The sequence below is a fragment of the Pezoporus wallicus genome, unplaced genomic scaffold (genome assembly GCF_028554395.1).
Source record: "Pezoporus wallicus isolate ANWC-B61680 ecotype Strahan unplaced genomic scaffold, APGP_CSIRO_Pwel_v1 contig_6464, whole genome shotgun sequence".
Taxonomy (NCBI): Eukaryota; Metazoa; Chordata; class Aves; order Psittaciformes; family Psittacidae; genus Pezoporus; species Pezoporus wallicus.
The window spans coordinates 4,967,383-4,982,175 of NW_026642130.1; the positions used below are offsets into that span (position 1 = coordinate 4,967,383).

A 14,793-nucleotide genomic window follows, 5' to 3' on the forward strand; every position below is an offset into this window, starting at 1 on the left:
TCTCAAGAATCATCTAATCCAACATTTCTCGGCAACAAAGTGACCTCATGAAGTTCAGCAAAGGGAAATACCAAGTCCTGCCCCTGGGTAGGAATAAGCCTACCAGTACAGGCTGGGAGCCACCTGGGTGGAAAGTAGCTTGGCAGATCTGGGGTCCTGGTGGACACCATGTAGAGAATGAGTCAGAAATGTGCCTTTGCACTCAACAGCAGGCTGGGCTGCACTAGGAAGAGCATTGCCAGCAGGTCATGATCCTCCCCTTCTGCTCAGTGCTGAAGAGATCCATGTGGAGTGCTGGGTCCTGTTCTGGGCTCCCCAGTGCAAGAGAGACATAGACAGACTGGAGTGAGCCCAGTGAAGTGCCAAGAACTTCACAAAGGGCTGGAGCATCTGTCATTTGACTACAGGCTGAGGCAGCTAGGCTAGTTCAGCCTGGAGAAGAGATGGCTCTGCTGGAGCTGTCTTCCTCAGGATTTGGGAATATATAAACTCCAGCTGTTTGACGGACCTCTGCGAGCAATGGCCCTTCTCTGCTCCACAAATCACAGCGATGTTCACACAAGTGTCCCTCTCCAAGCCAGGCTTATTTCAGAGATCCAGTGGGAAGAGAAAATTCTTTCATCACTGCCATATCCAAATCTGTCTGGTTTATTTCCTCAGACCAAAAATGACCATGGAGAGCTGCTCTCTCTGCAGGATACAGTTTTATGGGGTTCATGTGAAGGAGAGATCTAGTTGGTTTCCACCCCCTAAAGCACTAGGTTAAAGAGAAGAAAGTGTGAGACTGTTTGCAGAGGTCTAAGGGATGAGAAGCGATGGACACAGGATGCAACATGGGAAATTTTGACCAAATATAAGGAAAAAAAAAAAAAAAAGATCATAAACTGGTTAAGCACCAGAACAGACTGTGAGTGTGAAATCCCATCCTCGGAGGCTTTCAGTAGGTGTCCAAACAAGACCCTGGGCAACCTGATGTAACCCTGAAGCTGCCCCTGCTCTTGGCAGAGGACTGTACTAGGGGACCTCTGAAGATCCTCTCCAATCTGAATTGTGAATCAATGATACGCAACACTGATACACAGTGGCACAAGCTGACCCAAACCCAGAGAATAGCTATGGAGAGAGGCAGAAAAGTGCCAACAGCAGCCTGCATAAACTGTCTAGAATAAGGTTGTGAACCACTCGTACCCTCAGTGCAGCCAGGCATGCTAGCATTAAACTGGAATATGCTTTATTCCCATTTAATCAGGGGTTTGTTGGTAATTTATCACTGCATAAATTCTAACCCAAAGAAGGATCCAGTTTAATACTCATTACTGGTGACTGGTGAGATAAATTCATCTGACTATAGCCGCATATTGCAATGGTCCCTTCATTTGTCTGAATAGCTGCGACCAGGACCAAAATGTTAGGCTGTTAGACAGGGAGGTGTTCTGGGATAAGTTTGTGACCCAAAAACTCCTCAAATCCTCAGCACGAGGATTAGTGATTAATGGCTAATGATTAACTTAGTGATTCAGCTGAGCCTTCATGATAAATGAGATATTTCTCTTGAACAGCACATGCCTTTTTTCATGAGAACCTAAATATGCTTACATTAATTTAACAGAAACGAGGGCTGGCACACAATTAACAGGGCTTCAGCATTTGGCCAGGAAAAGCTTAGAGCTTTTCACATAGGGGCTTTGGGCAGAGATCTGCTTCTGCCTTCCCAGGTTTGTGTGCCTCTTGCTCAAACCACACTCCTCTGTGCCTAATCCTCAGGAGACGGAACTTGCTACAAGCACTCCAGCACTCCACATTGACATGGAGCTGTTGCTTATGCAGCTTTTGTTACACCAGATCTGGATCAAATCATCTATCTCAGATTCCTGTGCAGATGTTTGCCATGGGGACACAGTTTGGGGCTCCCTAGGCACTGCTGACAGCACCCCATAAAGCAAACAAACCCCAAACATGTTCTCATAATCTTGAGGTTTCAATAATGATTTTTTATACATATACACATTGGGCAATTGGGCAGTAAGAGTGTGTGTGACCGTATCTGCACTGCCGGTTTCCTGCCAGACAGCAGCGCTGGTGACAGACTACATTTCCCAGGAGGCTGTTGCAGAAGACTCTCCTGTGTCACTGCACCAGGACCCTGCAGCTCTGCAGGAGGCACTTGTGCTGCTGCAGTTCTTGCTGCTGGCGCTGGAGGAACATGACCTTCGATAATTAGTCAGGTAAACGACCCAGAACAGAGCTGGGCTAGGGTCTGCTTTTGCTGCAGACCCTAGCAGGGCGGCTGGTTCGCCCTGTTTCATGCTGGACGCTAGATGTCACCTGCAGAAGAAGAGAAGAGCTTACCTCTTCCAGAGAGATGGCCCCGAGCCAGCAAATTCGCTCTGTCAGCCTGTGCAGCCGCTGTGGCAGAACTAGGTACAACTCACCCTGATTTTCTGAGAGGGAAGGGGGTCCACATTTACTTAGGGGAGGCAGGGGGAACTTCAGTCCCCAAATACCTCGCTCCGTGGCTTTCATTCCAGCGAATCTGTTTGTTCCACTGTGCTTGTCACGACTGTTCAATGATTTAAGCCTTGTAAATATTTTGTGCCACCTGACTGTGGCTGGAGGGAAGAGTTTTTCAGGTCTAAATCTCTGCCTCCGAGGCTGAGGGGCTGCAGTAATTAACACAGAGATGCTGTCACTGGCTTAAGGTTTGCACTTGCTGGGTTTCTGGAAGATGACTATAGAGACAGGAAGCTCTAGCAGGGATTTGTTTTTCATAGTTAATGCAGCTTAATAAAAAAAAAAAAAGAAATCTTAGCGTTTTGGTTACACCGGGGATGTCTGTAAAAATGGAGTATAGTGCATTTCCTTCCTGAAATGAAGGAAGGAGGCACCCTGGCATCTGCATAGCCAGGGTGAATAGTAATCAGAATATTTCTCAGCATATTCTACATATTTTCTACAAGAGCATATTCTATATAATTTCTCCAAGCTCTTGCAGGCAAATCTGTTGCACTGCTCTAATGATTTGTAACTTCTCAATCTTTGCTAATCTTTAAATATGGATACCAAACTTAATGCACAAATATACCAGAAATCTGCTGAGGCTTTGAGTGTTTCTGCATTCCCTCAGCACCTCCAAGTCCTGCTCTGGAAAGATGCTGTAGCATAGTGTGTCACAGAGGTATACAGCCAAAGGCAAGCCCTGCTCCTGGTCCCTCGCTGCCTGAGACAGGCTGGGAAGGTCCACCACCCACTGAGACACTCCCTGCCTGGAACTGAAACTAGGGGCAGCAAATACATACTCACACTGTTTGAGGAGCAGCCCTAGGAAGCTGAGATCAAATTGGAGCACCTTCCCTGGCCAGAAGATATTTCAGTGAAAGAAATAATAAGCTAAATGTGATTTTATGTCTGGATCAGAAAAGCAGCACGGTTAAGGGTGGTTCGTAGAACAGATGCTCACCTGTGTGCCTGTATTGCGATGGTCACTGTAGGGTTGCTCCTGACTGTAACATGTGCTGCCACTATGCTGGGTAGAACTGGAGAGGCCATGATATCTGATTGATCTTTATTCTTGAGGAGTAACTGGAACAGGATTTTAAATCCAGAGTCTCTTGGAAAGTATGCACATTGCATAACAAGCCAGCAAAAAGAAATCGGGGATCAAGAGATGGTGTCTGATGAGAATTTTAGTTACTCCTGCCCAGAGCCACTTTCAGCAGATCTGGACATGAATAGTCTGTTCTCCACCCACATTGGGTACAGTCTCTGCTGCCTACTGCTGCTTGCACAGCCCTCTTGGCCAACTGGCAGGGGGATGTGGTGCAGATGTTACCAGCATGGTAGGTCTCCCTGCAGCTGCACTCGTATTCATGTTTGTTACCTGCTTTTTCTCCTCAGTGACATTTCCCATTGACCTGACAAAAACTCGACTGCAGGTCCAAGGTGAAGCTGCTGTTCGTGGCAGTGGAGCTGGTACTGGGCAGGCAGTCCCTTACCGCGGCATGCTGCGCACTGCAGCTGGCATCGTTCAAGAGGAGGGCTTAACAAAGCTCTGGCAAGGAGCCACGCCAGCCGTCTACTGACACATAGGTGATTGTCTGCTCATGACGGGATTAGTTTGGGTCCTGCCTTCTGTGGCTAACAGCCTTTTGGAGTGTCAGCTTGTGTCTTGGTATTGGCTGGGATAGAATTTTCTTCCTAGTAGCTGGTGCAGTGCTGTGTTTTGGCTTTAGTCTGAGAATAACACTGGTAACACAGATGTTTTATTTGTTGCTAAGTAATGCTTTTGCTGCTTATCAGCTTACCCTGATCAAGGACTTTTCAGCCTTTCACGCTCTGCCAGTGAGGAGGGGCACAAGAAGCCAGAGAGAGCAGAGACAGGACACCTGACCCAAACTAGCCAAAGGGGTATTCCATACCAAGCCACATCCAGCCTGGCCTTGAACGCTTCCAGGGATAGGGCAAATATGGTAACAGCAACAAAGCTCAAAAGCACATGTGTGAGGTTTTGTGCTTGGCATCAGCTGAGAGGGAAGCAATGTGGTCACATCTCCTTAGCGTGGAGGCATAAACCGTGGTGCCTCCTGGCAGATGTACGGCTCATCCAGATACATCTTCTGATGCTAAAAGTCATGGCTCTGGCATTGCTACCAGGTAGCCTCCTCCCTTTCCACCCTGTGATCATGAACGTGAGAGCAGTGACCAGCTGACCCAGGCAAGCTCCGGAGTGTTTTACAACCAGTTTCTTGCTCTCTCTATCACAGGGTGACCTACAGAAATGGCAGCCCCAAGAACTGTTTCCTGCTTTTATTTCCCGCAGTGTACTCTGGTGTTCGGATGGTTGCATACGAGCATCTCCGTGACTCTGTGCTTGGCAGAGCTGAGGATGGGAGCTTTCCCTTCTGGTAATATTGCATGTTTATACTATTGCCTGTTTGGGGACTATCCTTACTGTAGAAGTCCTGCAGCCCTAAAAGCTGTCTGCCTGGGAATAACCATTTACACTTGTTTCATCTGGGCTGTGCTGCTGAACTCTTTAGCTCATGCCCTGCCATTTTCAGTGTATCCTGGAGCATGTTTTTTTCCCATTTGGCAGGAAAGCTGTAGTTGGAGGCATGTGTGCGGGTGCCATCGGACAGCTTTTTGCCAGTCCAACTGATCTTGTGAAGGTGCAGATGCAGATGGAGGGAAGAAGGAAGTTGGAAGGAAAGCCGTTACGGTCAGTTCCTCTCGAAGCTGGTGTTTTCTTCCTGTTAATGATTACTCTTTGGCCCATGCTGTGGTTCTCCCTGTTTTCCGACACCTCCTTTCCACAGCTGCTCTGTGTCCTCCCAGAGGCAGGGCACTGAGGTGCCTGGGAAGCATGCAATGGCTCTGGCCAGTGGGGAGGGTGGGGGATTCAAAGATGCAAAGACTTCTCCATTACTGGGCTCTCTACCTACTAGTTGCATATTGATTGCAGGTTTCAAGGAGTGCACCATGCGTTTATGAAGATCCTGTCTGAAGGAGGAGTATGGGGGCTTTGGGCTGGATGGGTGCCAAATGTCCAGAGAGCTGCTCTGGTGAACATGGGAGGTAAATGTAGTAACTTGGTCTGCCACACTTAAGACTGCAGCTAAGCTTTAAGAAAGACGAGCTCAGCTGCTCCCCTGCTCTTAGTCTCTTGCTTATCTACACTGGGGACCTGTTTGGAGTGCACTGCAGGTAATTTCTGCCTTGTGCACTTCTGTTTCAGTCCTGCAAAAATCAAGTCACTTAAAAAAAACAGTCTGTGCCTGAGCCTAAGGGATGGTGAGGTGGGAGCTGCAGGGTCCGACAGCCAGAAGAGAAGGGACCTTGCCAGCTACAACACAGCCCCTGCTGCCCAATCAAGGTGAGCAGGGCAGAGCCTGCACTGGCAGCCAGGTCTCCCAAAGATCCAGATCCTCAGGAAAGTGTGGTGATGAGACAGATCTGAGGCCAAGCTAGGAAGCTGTGCCAGCATCAGGCCTGGGTAGGGTGGCCAGGGTGTGACACAGCTCAGTGATCACAATGTCTGTGGTGATGACACAGGTCCTAGGGAGATGGTCCATGGGTCAGTGTCCAGATGAACAAAGTGTGGGGTGAGTAGCTTGAGGGAGGATGCCTGCAACACCGGAGCGGAGTGGGGTGAGATCAGCATCCAGGAGCCTCACCTCAGAGCAACAAGAGCCACCGAGGACGGAGCCTCAAGTCCTCGACAGGACTTGCCCAGGAGCCGGCAGCTCAGCTCACGCAAGGAGCTGACACACCAGGAGCGGAGCCAGGAGGAGCGGCACCAGCCCTGACTGGTTAAAGACCTGCCCAGGGAGCGCAAGCGACCAGGAGCGCAGCAAACAGAGCAGGTCAAGGCAGTTTGCGTGGCAGTTCGCGCAGGCAGGCGAGTGGGATGACCGCCTGATCAAGAGGACTCGCCTGGAGCGCAGGAGGAGGAAGGACTGCTTGCTTGTGCAGAGAGACGTAGACGGACCGATCGACCAGATAGATCATGGTCACCACTCGATCAAAACCTGTAGTGAGGAATAACGTGGGTACCCAGGCTCAGCCTTCCTGCAGACATGTGGCCGTGCAGGTCTCTGGCTGCAGTGAATGCCTGAGCCTGGCGCTTGTACTGGGGAGAGCCAGTGACACCTCTTGTGTGCGGTGTGAGCGAATAAATGATCTGCTCAGGCAGGTGGCTGAACTGAGGGAGGAGGTAGAAAGGTTGAGAGCTATCAGAGAGTGTGAAAGTGAAATTGATTGGTGGAGCCACACCCTAAGACAAGGGCAGAGGGAAGTGGTTGAACAAGTGATGGATCCCCTTCCCTCCTACCATCAGATAGAAGGAGTGAACTTAAGGGACAAGGAGGTATGGAGGGAGGTCCCTCCTCAGACAGGTAAGCGAAAACCCTCGCAATCCCTTTCTCCCTCCCAGTTGCCCTTGAACAACAGGTACGAGGTCTTGGAACTACAGGGCCAGGTAAACGGAGATGGAGGGGTAGATCCACCTAGTGAGTCACCTAGGGCTTGCCACTCACCCCCATGCCTTAGAACTTCCTCAACGAAGAAGAAAAGAAGAGTAATTGTGGTGGGTGACTCCCTTCTGAGGGGAACAGAAGGGTCCATTTGTCGACCAGATCCATCCCACAGGGAAGTCTGCTGCCTACCTGGGTCTCAGATTAGAGATGTTAAAAGGAAACTCTCTGATCTGGTGCAGCCCTCTGACTACTATCCGCTGCTGGTTTTTCAGGTTGGCAGTGATGAAATTATTACAAGGAGGGCAAGGGCAATGAATAGCAGCCTTGGCTGCAGTGACCATGAGATGGTGGAGTTTAGGATCCTGTGTGGCAGGAACAGAATATCTAGCAAGGCCATGATTCTGGATTTCCGAAGGGCCAACTTTGGTCTCTTCAATCAATTGCTAAGGGAAGTCTCACGGGAAAGGGTACTAGGTGGTAAAGGGGCTCAAGATAGTTGGTCAGCATTCAAGGACCACTTCTTCCAAGCTCAGGATCAGAGTATCCCAATGGGTAGGAAGTCAAGTAGGGGAGCCGGAGACCAGCATGGTTAAACAAGGAACTGCTCGGCAAACTCATACGGAAAAAGAGAATCTATGGATTATGAAAGGAGGGGCTGGCCACTTGGGAGGAATATAGGACAGTTGTTAGAGAATGTAGGGAGGCAATTAGGACAGCTAAGGCCTCCTTGGAACTTAATCTTGCAAGTCAGGTTAAGGACAATAGAAAGGGCTTCTTCAAGTACATAGCGGATAAAACACACAAGAGGCAATATAGGCCCACTGCTGAATGAGGTGGGTGCCCTGGAGACAGAGGATATAAAGAAGGCAGAGGTGCTGAATGCCTTCTTTGCCTCTGTCTTTACTCCTGCAGACTCTCCCCAGGGGACCCAGATTCCTATAGCCCCAGAAGGAGTCAGGATAAAGGAGGAGTTTGCTTTGGTGGATGAGGATTGGGTTAGGGATCAGTTAAGCAATCTGGACATCTATAAATCGATGGGTCCGGATGGAATACACCCGCGGGTGCTGAGGGAGCTGGCGGAGGTCATTGCCGGGCCACTCTCCATCGTCTTTGGTAAGTCGTGGGAAACAGGAGAGGTGCCTGAGGATTGGAGGATGGCAAATGTCACGCCAGTCTATAAGAAGGGCAAGAAGGAGGACCCGGGTAATTATAGACAGGTCAGCCTTGCCTCCATCCCTGGAAAGGTGATGGAACAACTTATTCTTGACACTATCTCTAGGCATATCAAGGATGAGGGCGTCATTAAGAGCAGCCAACATGGTTTTACCAAGGGGGAGTCATATTTGACCAACCTTATAGCCTTCTATGAGGAAGTAACTAGGTGGATGGATGATGGCAGAGTGGTAGATGTGGTTTTTCTTGATTTCAGTAAGGCATTTGATACTGTCTCCCACAGCATCCTCATAGATAAGCTAAGGAAGTGTGGGCTTGATGATCAGGTAGTGAGGTGGGTCAAGAACTGGTTGAAAGGAAGAAGGCAGAGAGTTGTGGTCAATGGGGCAGAATCTAGCTGGAGGTCTGTGACTAGTGGAGTCCCTCAGGGGTCAGTGCTGGGACCAGTGCTGTTTAATATTTTCATCAACGACCTGGATGAGGGAACTGAGTGTACCCTCAGCAAGTTTGCTGATGATACTAAACTGGGAGGAGTGGCTGACACACCAGAGGGCTGTGTTGCCATTCAGCGAGACCTGGACAGGCTGGAGAGTTGGGCAGGGAGAAACTTGATGAAATTCAACAGTCTTGCATCTGGGGAAGAACAACCCCATGTACCAGTACAGGTTGGGGGCTTACCTGCTGGACAGTAGTGAAGGGGAAAGGGACCTGGGGGTCCTGGCGGATAGGAGGATGACCATGAGCCAGCAATGTGCCCTTTTGGCCAAGAAGGCCAATGGCATCCTAGGGTGCATTAGAAAGGGTGTGGTTAATAGGTCAAGAGAGGTTCTCCTTCCCCTCTACTCTGCCTTGGTGAGGCCTCATCTGGATTACTGTGTCCAATTCTGGGCCCCTCAGTTCAAGAAGAACAGGGAATTGCTTGAAAGAGTCCAGCGCAGAGCTACAAAGATGATTAAGGGAGTGGAACATCTCCCTTATGAGGAGAGGCTGAGGGAGCTGGGTCTCTTTAGCTTGGAGGAGACTGAGGGGTGACCTCATCAATATTTACAAATATGTAAAGGGTGAGTGTCGGGATGATGGAGCTAGTTTTTTTTCAGTGATGTCCAGTGATAGGACAAGGGGCAATGGGTGTAAACTGGAGTATAGGAGGTTCCATGTGAACATCAGGAAAAATTTCTTTACTATGAGAGTGACAGAGCACTGGAACAGGTTGCCCAGGGGGGTTGTGGAGTCTCCTACATTGGAGATATTCAAGGCCCGCCTGGACAAGTTCCTGTGTGATGTACTCTAGGTTACCCTGTTCTTGCAGGGGGGTTGGACTAGATGATCTTTTGAGGTCCCTTCCAACCCCTGGGAGTCTGTGATTCTGTGATGGAGCTGCAGAGTGGCTGCCCGAGTGCTTGGCTGATCCAAGAAACACTCGCTTTTTCCACACATAGATAGATCTTTCCTATGTCTCTCCAAAACTGCTAGGATATGTTGGATGGTCTTTGTTCTCCTTCCTTTGTAAAGTAAGGAGGGAGATGTCTTTGAGGAAGACATTGCGTGCAGGTTCCCACCATAAAATACTTACTCGGTGCTTGGCACATACTATAGAATTGCCTTGGCAATTTTTTCTTTTGGATGTTTCATTTCCTTTGACATGATAGCTACCAATTTCTAGGTCATTCAACATAGGGTTATGTTAGCAGCATGTCCAAAAAATGTCTTTCAAGGTAGAAAATGAGAGATACTGTAAGCTTACTTTCTAAGCACCAGTAAAGAATCACTGGATGGATAATGTTTGCAGCAGGAGCTGCTAAATGAGGCTGCAGGATGACTGTTAACTAAGGTATGTCTCTCCATACACAACATTAATATGCAGTCTTATTTTGCAGAATTTTCCATTTGGGATCATTTTATCATCTGTAGGGTAAATCTGGTAAGAAGGTAACAGAAAGGAGCATGCATTCACATAGCTAAAGAGAGGACTTAGATGCCACAAAAGTCATCAGAAACTGAGGACAGAGTACTAGCCATGCCAACAGGGAGGAGCAGCAGTGGAAATACAGGTCTTGACAAGCCTCATCCTATGTGGTGTACACCACAGATACCATTTACTTCTGACCTTGCTGGTTTTTTTCATTATCCTCTTTAGAGATCTGACCACTTATGACTTAGTGAAACACTTCTTGCTTCTGAATACGCCACTTGTGGACAATGGTGTGACTCACAGTGTTGCCAGGTGCCTGTTCCTCAATTACTGCTTTTCTCCACTGTGGAGCATTTCCAGCCTTGCTGTCTTGATCCTCCTCTCTGTGCCAAGAAGCCCCTATTTTTTGGTTGTGATATTGCTGATGAAATGCACCTTTATAATTTTGATGGGTTATTTTTTGCCTGAGGGGGTATCACTTTACAAAAGATACAAGAGAAAAGATGCAACGATTGCTACAAAACTGCCCTCAGTAGAAGTACCTTGCTGATGCACTTAAACATCTTTGCTGTCATCTGTGAGTGCATAGGAATTTTCACTTTTCTAGAATTAGTACTATTTATCTACTCTAGTTTCAACTTTAGTGAACAATAAGTGATAGAATCCCTGCAGAACAACCTCTTTTACTGCCGTAAATTATGAAGAAATCTGCTTTACGTAAACAATATCATAAAGTGCCTGTTGTGGGTCCTTCATCCCTGCCTCAGAACTACATACAGAGGTGAGGGCATCTATGCAAGAGCAATACTAGTGAGCCTTCTCCCAGATCAAGTTTATGTTACGAGGTATTACTCATGATTTGATAGTAATGGTTTTAATGTATCTTTATGATTAGAACTGGAATCATGATGCTTAATCATTGTGATAAATCTTAGTTTCTTCTTAAAGCATATGTTGCTGTTGACAGCTGCTGTTCTGGCCTGGTAGCTGCTGTCCTGGGAACTCCTGCTGATGTGGTGAAAACCCGGGTAATGAACCAGCCAAGAGACAAGCAGGGAAGGTACAGACACTCTGGCAATGACTTTTCAGTAGAAAACTGAAACCTGAGTTTCACCCATTTTGCTGGGAGTGACGTGATAAGTTTCTAATTTGCTCTTCAGCTTTTTGATGATAATTTTACTGATTTAGTAAATGTTTGGGATGGTGTCCTGGGTTCAGCAGTAGCAGTCATGTTTCTCCTCCTAGGTAGCTGGTGCAGTGCAGTGTTTTGACTTTCGGCTCGGGAACAGAGCTGATAGAGATGTTTTGGTTTGGCCAAGGACTTTGTGAGCCTCATGCTCTGCCAGGGAGGAGGGGAAGCCAGGAGGAAGCAGAGACAGGACACCTGACCCAAACTGACCAAAGAGCTATTCCATACCACAGCACGTCATGCCCAGGATGTAACTGGGAGTTAGCCGGAAGGGCTGGGAGACTGCAGGGTTGGAGGAGGTATCGGTCAAAGCTTGGTCGGGCTTGGGGGGCGAGTTATCGGTCAGCGGGTGGTGAGGTGTTGTATTCTGTTCCCTTGTTATTTCCTTTATCATTATTATCATTGGTGGTAGCAGTAGTGATCTGTGTTATACCTTAGTTACTAAACTGTTCTTATCTCAACCCGTGGGAGTTGCATTCTTTTCGATTCTCCTCTCCGTCCCTCTGGGAGTAGGGGGAGGGAAAGAAGGGGGGAAAGTGAGCAAACGAACTACCTGACTGGGTTTAAACCACGACAGAGGGGAAGCATTATTGTGATGGCCACCTGAGCACACCCAGTTACTCCAGTGGATTTCAGTTCTGATTAGATGCCACTGAGCCTACAAAAGCACTTTTGCTTGTAAAAAATTAGCAGATACAAATAATTTTTCAGGAGAGATGAGTATTTTTAAAATTGTGTATTTGTAATCCTAACAATATTTGTTCTCCTTGCACATTTCTAGAGGTCTTCTGTATAAGTCTTCCATGGACTGCTTAATTCAAACTGTACAGGGTGAAGGGTTTATGTCTCTATACAAAGGCTTTATACCAACCTGGATGCGAATGGTAAGTGCTTTTTAACTCTCTTCACTAGACAATTTAATTATTTGGCATTAAAATGTGAGTTCTTTCTGTGCAGCACTTTTAAAAAACTATGTGGATCTCGATTTATTTACTTGCAGTTAGCATCACTGAATGTGGTTCCTGATGACACAACTGCACGCATGGAACATACTGTCCTCCTTAACTACTAGTGATTTTCCTTGCTTTTTTTTTTTCTAATTTCGGGCTCTCTGCTTTCTCCCTTCCCCAAACTCTGTTGTTCCCTTCTTACTTCCAGCACCGGACTCCCTTTGAATCCCTTGTACTTTCATTCCTCATTCTCTCCTGATCCCAAAACTGCTTTATTACTTTTCCACCCTGGGGTCTCACTTTTATCCCATTTCAGGCTGGAAGCTTTCTGCTGCATGCTGCTGGGCTGTTAAAGCTACATCTGTAAAATTAAGCCAAGCAGCAGTTGAAGCCTGGGAACTGGAACTTGGCTTTTGGCAAGGGACAATTCCCAATAGCAAGTTTAGATGAGTCTATAAGAATTAAACAGCATGACTGTGTCTAGACTCTGCCAGCTGGCTGTAACCTTTAAAAACGTTAAAAAGCATTCAGCCTGAAGTAGTCCCCAAGTATGAAACATTTCAGGTCATTTATGGGTTGACAAGCTGAAATCAAAAGAGTTTTAGGTGTCTTGTGAAGGACTGGGAAGCCCTAACCACATGCAACACTACGATGTTTCATAATATGAGATGAAGCTTAAGAAATGATTTTAAAGAGGAGACAGTTTAATCTAATGGGTTTATTTATTAGGTCACATCAATTTTAATTTAAAACACTCTAAATTCAGTGTTTGCTTTCACAGGCTCCTTGGTCACTGGTATTCTGGCTTACATACGAACAAATCAGAAGGATCTGTGGAGTTAGCTCTTTTTAAAATTGTGAAACCACTTCAATATCCACAAAAAAAAAAGAAGAATCAGAAAACTGAATCATTCCACAAGGCACCCCGACCCTACAGGAAACTAATTTATTTAGGACACTGGCAGTAGGATCACATCTATAGCTTGCTGCCCCAAATCCAGTCCTTATGGGTTAGGAGTAGCATGACTTAAGGACATCATTTGCTTGTCATACTGCTCTATGAAATTTAAGTTATCCACAGGATAAAATTGTCACAGTATTACTTCAATTTGCAGCCAGTATCAGCTTCCTGAAACAGTAAACAGAGGTAAAAAGAACTCTTCCAAGCAAGTAGAATATAATACTCTTTGCTTGTGTGATAACAGATGGTTTCTGTTGTTAAAGGACAAGAGCAGATTGAACAATGCAGCACTGAACATCTTCTGTGACTCAGCAGTATATAAAATTATTGGGGAATTTTTATCACTACATTTGCACACACATAAAGAGCCATCTCTCATTTGATGCCTCAGCAAACCAAGTCTATAGTGCTAGATACTGAAAGAAAGATTAAAGTAGTTTACCTGAGTTCAAATTTGCTTTGCACAAAATGTGGAAGGCTTTGTGTTCCTCCTCTTACTTCCCAGAGACCGCCTGACTTCTTCACTCAGCCATCTGAGTAATAGCCAAAAGTGGAATACAGTCCTGTGCCCAGGAAATAAAAAGCCTGTTTGAAGCCTCTTGGAGGGCTCTAATACACATTGTCCACAGGACCAAGCTAAACTACTTGTCCTCTGAGAGTCCCAGTACTGATGTGGCAGACCAGGTCATTAAGGTGCCACTTTTCCAGGGAAATATGTACTCTGCCCATTTTAAATCTTGGTGGAAATACAAAGTTCTCTTCAAAACCACTAAATATTTTAATGTGATTTTTATTTTCAAACTGAAACCTTCCAGATTTCATAGGGAAGGGGACTGCTGCTTTGTCTCTAGGCTTATCTTTAGTAATCATGAGGAAAAAAATGCAGTATAAAAGCAATCATAAAATAGGCAGAACAAAGCTGGCTTTCATTTAGCAACTTCTAATAGTGAAATGTCTATACAGGGCTTAGTTCTCATGAGCCTTTTGTTATATTTTCTCTGCCCTGTCTAGTTGAGGAGTAAAGTGATGGAGTGGCTTCGGTGGGCACCTGGCATCCAGCCAGGGTCAATGCACCAGTTCTAGATAACTCTTTGCAACTAGTACCTTCAATGCGACAATATCCGATTAAATGCAGTTTAGACGTCTTCTTGGCTTGTATTTGTACTTTCTAATTGCACTGTAGGTCTGTTTTGGTGGCACGCATTTGTATGATTCCAGCTTGGAAAAAATTAGTCTCACCAATATTAGGAGGCCAGAAGTCATTCAGAAATGTTATTTTTCTAGCTGTCAGACTGAGAAACTTCTGAGTTCCCTCCTTCCTGCATCACCAGCAATTAGAAACCAGCAGCCAAAGCTGCTTCTTTAGTTGCATCCTAAGTGGTCCAGGCTGCAGTCCTGTTACTGAGATAACCCTGGTGATGGATATGCAGAAGTACCTCATCTACTGAGTTAAAAAAAAAAAAAAAAAAAGCAATTTTAAGTCTTGTAGAGAAAAAGTGAGAAAGAGAAAACTCATCACAAAACTTCTTTCTTTTGATCACGGCACACTGAAGAGATTCATAACCATGCTGATTCCTACTATTTTGTATTATAAAATCATTTGCATAGCAAAACTTGCCACTCTGCATTACTTCTTA

At 46.4% G+C, this 14,793-nt stretch overlaps 1 protein-coding gene across 1 annotated transcript; it reads left to right on the plus strand.

Moving 5' to 3' along the window:
* Positions 1 to 2,208: 2,208 nt before the first annotated feature.
* Positions 2,209 to 12,732, plus strand: SLC25A27 (solute carrier family 25 member 27). The gene is given in 9 exon segments (XM_057427530.1): positions 2,209 to 2,421; positions 3,895 to 4,086; positions 4,817 to 4,901; positions 5,093 to 5,215; positions 5,459 to 5,571; positions 10,284 to 10,368; positions 11,024 to 11,116; positions 12,027 to 12,129; positions 12,512 to 12,732. Coding segments are annotated over 9 exon segments (948 nt in total). The 5' UTR covers positions 2,209 to 2,318; the 3' UTR covers positions 12,563 to 12,732.
* Positions 12,733 to 14,793: the final 2,061 nt, after the last annotated feature.